Source organism: Lycium barbarum, chromosome 9, assembly GCF_019175385.1.
Source record: "Lycium barbarum isolate Lr01 chromosome 9, ASM1917538v2, whole genome shotgun sequence".
Classification (NCBI taxonomy): domain Eukaryota; kingdom Viridiplantae; phylum Streptophyta; class Magnoliopsida; order Solanales; family Solanaceae; genus Lycium; species Lycium barbarum.
Genome location: NC_083345.1, coordinates 83,678,084 through 83,682,640, shown reverse-complemented (window position 1 = coordinate 83,682,640; position 4,557 = coordinate 83,678,084). Strand labels below are relative to the sequence as shown.

The following is a 4,557-nucleotide window of genomic DNA, read 5'->3' as shown; positions in this document are numbered from 1 at the left end:
GATCAAAAAAAATCCTACCAAGGAACAATCCATAGAAAGTAGAGGGGGCCTCTCAAGGCAAGCCCAAACTGAGATAAGTTTTCAAGAAAGGTCTTGGAATCCCCTCGCCAAGTTCGGAGTCAGCGGTTGTACCTCCCAGGAATCTGGGAGACTGCGCTCACGGCTACATGTCATGACAATTTTTTTTATTTTTTCGAAATAATAATGATATGTATATAATCCTTAGTATAAGCGCTCCCCAAAACCGTCTTTAGAAATGCCAAGGCCAAGAGGATTCAGAAGAACATCCAGGGAAGACGCCAGACTGAAGCACAATAGCGCTAATCGTCTTTTTACGACACTTACAATTTATCTGTGGATACAAGTTTTAACTAGGGGTGGGCATAAACACCAAAAACTGAAAAACCGGACCGAACCTAATTAGTTCGGTTTTTCGATTCGGTTTCGGTTTTTTTAAATAAAAAATTGGGTGTTCGGTTTGGTATTCGGTTCCGGTTCACCGGTTCTTCGGTATTCGGTTAAACCGAAAATTTAGTAAATAATTTTTACTCCCCTCACCTTCAGATCAATTAGCTGGTTAGCCCACTCCACTTTCTATCTTTCTTAGGCCCAACTTAATATATCTATCCAAGCCCATCCTACCTGACCCAAATTAGTATTACCAGGCTACCAGCTATCCAATCCAACTCGTCTCCAAGACTCCAACAAATCAACCATTCAACCCTAACTTCATTTCGTCTCATCTCCTCTCCTCCTCATGCCTAACCTAACAGTCCGACTCCTCACTCCTTAGTCCTCACACGATCCACACCTAACAGTCCTCACACTGCTCTGTCCAACGGCGGCGGGAGTTCTCAGGAACCTCACGCCAAGGTAATTTCATTTTCTCCTTATAATTTCTTTGTTTGATTGTTCTTTCCTTTTCATAAGTTTGAACCTTAATTTCTTTTTTCACCGAACCCTAGCTAGTTTTGGATAAAAAATCACTGAATTTGTAAGTATTGGGTTGGATTTGTTTTAAATTCTTTTCCTTTTCAGTAAAGTTTAAATCTTTATTATGGGTGTTAGATTTTCTTAAATTATCAGTGGGTATCTTTAGAATTGTAATGAAAAGAAGAAGATAACATCTGTTCTTGTAGTTTTGGAGAAATCTGGGCAAGAATTATTTATACTGTAATTGCTAGATTTTCTTTAGGTGTATAACTGCATATTTGCTGCTTCTTGTTCGGTTTTGTTGAGTGTTTGTTAAACTGCTCTCCTGCTATAGAGCTCTATTTTTTTTTCTTTGAAACTGGTAACTGTTGCTATAGAGCTTCTATCTTATAGTTTCTCTTTTTAATTTTTCATAGATGGCGGATGAAACTAGACTAAGTGCGGCTGGTTCAACTAATAGCATTCCTAATACAGATGATAGCAATGACTCAGTTGACACCAGACCCAGGTAACAAAGAAAAGAAAAGAAATAAGTTCTAGGTCAGCGGTTTGGGATCATTTTGATAAGGTCATTGTGAATGGTATTGGTAAAGCGAGGTGTAGACATTGTAAAAATATTTATGCCGCTAATACAACTATAAATGGGACAACGGGATTGAGACAACATATAAACTTGAGGTGCCCAGTATATAAAGACAAGATTGAAACTTGCACTCATAAAAAGATAAATTTTGCATCTAAGGGTGAGCCGCTTTGGGAATTTGATCAACAGTTAATTAGGAGGGCTTTAGTTGAGATGATAATTACGGATGAACTACCATTTAGCTTTGTAGAAAAGGAAGGCTTCAAGAAGTTTATGAATGTAGCCCAACCTTTATTTCAAGTTCCTTCCCCTAAAACAATATCAAGAGATTGTTATGAACTTTATGGCGAGTTGAGACTAGATTTGAAGAAGAATTTTAGATAAGCAAAATAAAAAATTAGCCTTACTACTGACACATGGACATCATTGCAAAGAATTAATTATATGTGTTTGATCGCTCACTATATTGATAAAGATTGGATGTTGCATAAAAAAATACTGAATTTTTTCCCTATCACTAATCATAAGGGTGAGCATATGGAAGAGGCTATTAGTAATTGTTTGCTTTATTGGAACTTGGATAAGGTTTTTTCTGTTACTGTTGATAATGCTTCTTCCAACGATATTACAGTTAGAGAATTGTCTAAACAGTTAAATATGCGGGGAACTAATATAATGGATGGTAAGCAGCTTCACGTGAGATGTATGGCACACATAATTAATCTAATTGTGCATGAAGGTTTGAAGGAAATTGATGCTTTTGTCAAACGTGTTAGGCAAATGGTGAGGTATGTTAGATCATCTTCGGCAAGAGGAAGTCACTTTAAGAAATGTTATGAAGTTCAAAGGTTGGATTGTTCTAAAACATTAGAGCTAGATGTGCCTACTAGGTGGAATTCCACCTACTTGATGTTGGATACGGCACAAAACTTTGAGAAGGCCTTTGATAGGTTTGATCTTTTTGATGAGAATTTTAATAATTATCTTTCTACTCATGTTCTTGAAGATGGAAGTGTTGTAGGTCCTCTTCAATCTGATGATTGGGTGAATGTAAGGAATGCGATAAAGTTTCTTAAAAGATTTCACGAGGTCACCGTAAAGGTTTCAGGTTCACATTATGTTACTTCTAATGTTCATTTTGAGGATATATGTGATCTTGATGTACATTTGAAAGTGTGTTTATCAAGTGAAGATCTTAATTTGAGTAAAATGGCTGAGCGGATGAGAGAAAAGTTTAAAAAGTATTCGGGTGATCCTGAAAAGATGAACAAAATGATTTTTGTTGCTTCCGTGTTGGATCCTCGTAATAAGTTTGTGTATGTTAGCTTTGGGCTTGAAGAGCTATTTGGGGAAGAAGTAGGAAAGAAAGTAAGCAAAGGAGTGTATGATTATATGAACTCTTTGTTTGTAGAGTATCTCAAAAATTATTCAAGAGAATTTCATCATAAATTATCTCCATCTGCATCTTATTCATCTCAATGCTCATCTGATGTATCTTCTAGTTCTGACACCTCTTTGAGAGCAAAAGCTTTGAGAACTAAGCTTCAGTTAAAGAAACAAAAGGAAGATTCTGGATGTGGGGGTGCTAAATTGGAGTTGGATAAATACATTAGTGAAGAACAAGAGCCTGAAGATGAATGTGTCGAGTTTAAGGTCTTAGATTGGTGGAAAATAAATGCTCCTAGATTTCCTGTTCTTTCGGAGTTGGCTCGTGATGTGTTGGCTATTCCGGTTTCTAGTGTGGCATCAGAATGTGCATTTAGTACCGGTGGACGTATTCTTGATCCATTTAGAAGTTCATTGACTCGTAAATGTGTGCAATCTCTTATTTGTGCCCAAGATTGGCTTAGAGAAGAGACTAAACCCGTTAGTGTGGAAGAAAGTTTGGAGTATCTTGAGCAACTTGAACTTGGTAAGGTTTTATATTTTTTTGTGTTTTTTAGTGCAAAAATCATATACTTATTTATGTTGTATGACATATTTGATTAAATTTCCTTTAGAGATAGCAAATAGTGGAAGAGATCCTTGCATTGTTGATGTTTGATTTAGGGAGTTTGATTGCAATTTGCTACTAGTGGTAAGTTTAATATTTTATTTTGTATTTCTATTCTTTTATCTTGAAAGTTATATTCTAAATTTTTGTTTTGTCTTATTTTTTATTATGTTCAAGTTCAACAATGCCTCTTAATGCTCGCTCACATGTTTGGGAATATTTTGCGGTAGTTCAAGACAATGAAGAAGGGCATAAATTAAGGTGCTTGACATGTCGTATGATACTTAAATATAATTCAAGAGTGAATGGCACAGGTTCCTGGATGAAACATATTGGGAAATGTCTTGAGCGTCAACAAGAGAGGCAAATTCGCCTTCAAATTTGAGCTTGTGTTTTGAATTTGGTGAATTTTGGACCAAATTGTGATTGCTAGTGTTGTGTTAAGACAATGGATTTAAGACTTAGTTTGTGACAGCTAATTTTTTGTATTTGGAGCTAAATTTTAAGACATTTGTGTTGTTTATTTATGTTGTTTGGCAGTTTGGCTGCTGCTCGTTTAAGCTTATGTTATATTGTTATTTGTGTTGCTTGTTTTTACCTTGTGCGTTGTTTTGCACTTTTGCTGATGCTAGCTGGCTATTGTTATTGTTTTAAGTTGAAGGATTTAAGCCTAGTGGTTTAGTTTTGCTACTGCTGGCTGCTGCTACTGATTTTTGTGCCAACTTGGCTGCTGCTACTGATTTTTAGGTGGGCTGCTGCTACTGTTTTTTGTATTAGTGCTATGCTGCTTATCACTGTGGGCTGCTGCTACTGATTTTTGTATCTGCTACTGATGTTTGTGCCAACTTGGCTACTGCTACTGATTTTCGAGTGGGCTGCTGCTACTGTTTTTTGTATTAGTGCTGCGCTGCTTATCACTGTGGGGTAGTGGGCTGCTGCTACTGATTTTTGTATTAGTGCTATGCTGCTTATCACTGTGGGCTGCTGCTACTGATTTTTGTATTAGTGCTACTTATCACTGGAAAAATCGATTTTCGTATTAGTGCTG

At 36.5% G+C, this 4,557-nt stretch overlaps 1 protein-coding gene and 1 long non-coding RNA gene across 2 annotated transcripts; both read left to right on the top strand.

Moving 5' to 3' along the window:
- Positions 1-2,053: 2,053 nt before the first annotated feature.
- On the top strand, positions 2,054-3,024 carry LOC132611999 (zinc finger BED domain-containing protein RICESLEEPER 2-like). The gene is made up of 2 exons (XM_060326352.1): positions 2,054-2,884; positions 3,019-3,024. Exons 1-2 carry the CDS (start codon positions 2,054-2,056, stop codon positions 3,022-3,024), a joined length of 837 nt encoding a protein of 278 aa, XP_060182335.1.
- Positions 3,025-3,196: 172 nt separating this feature from the next.
- On the top strand, positions 3,197-3,829 carry LOC132611196 (uncharacterized). Its single transcript, XR_009571501.1, has 3 exons — positions 3,197-3,428; positions 3,517-3,593; positions 3,687-3,829. It is a non-coding gene; the product is annotated as an uncharacterized LOC132611196 (long non-coding RNA).
- The last annotated feature ends 728 nt before the right edge of the window (positions 3,830-4,557 follow it).

What these genes read in the sequence shown, in the direction of transcription:
- LOC132611999 (XM_060326352.1), top strand. Translation starts at nt 2,054, where the DNA reads ATGGAAGAGGCTATTAGTAATTGTTTGCTTTATTGGAACTTGGATAAG.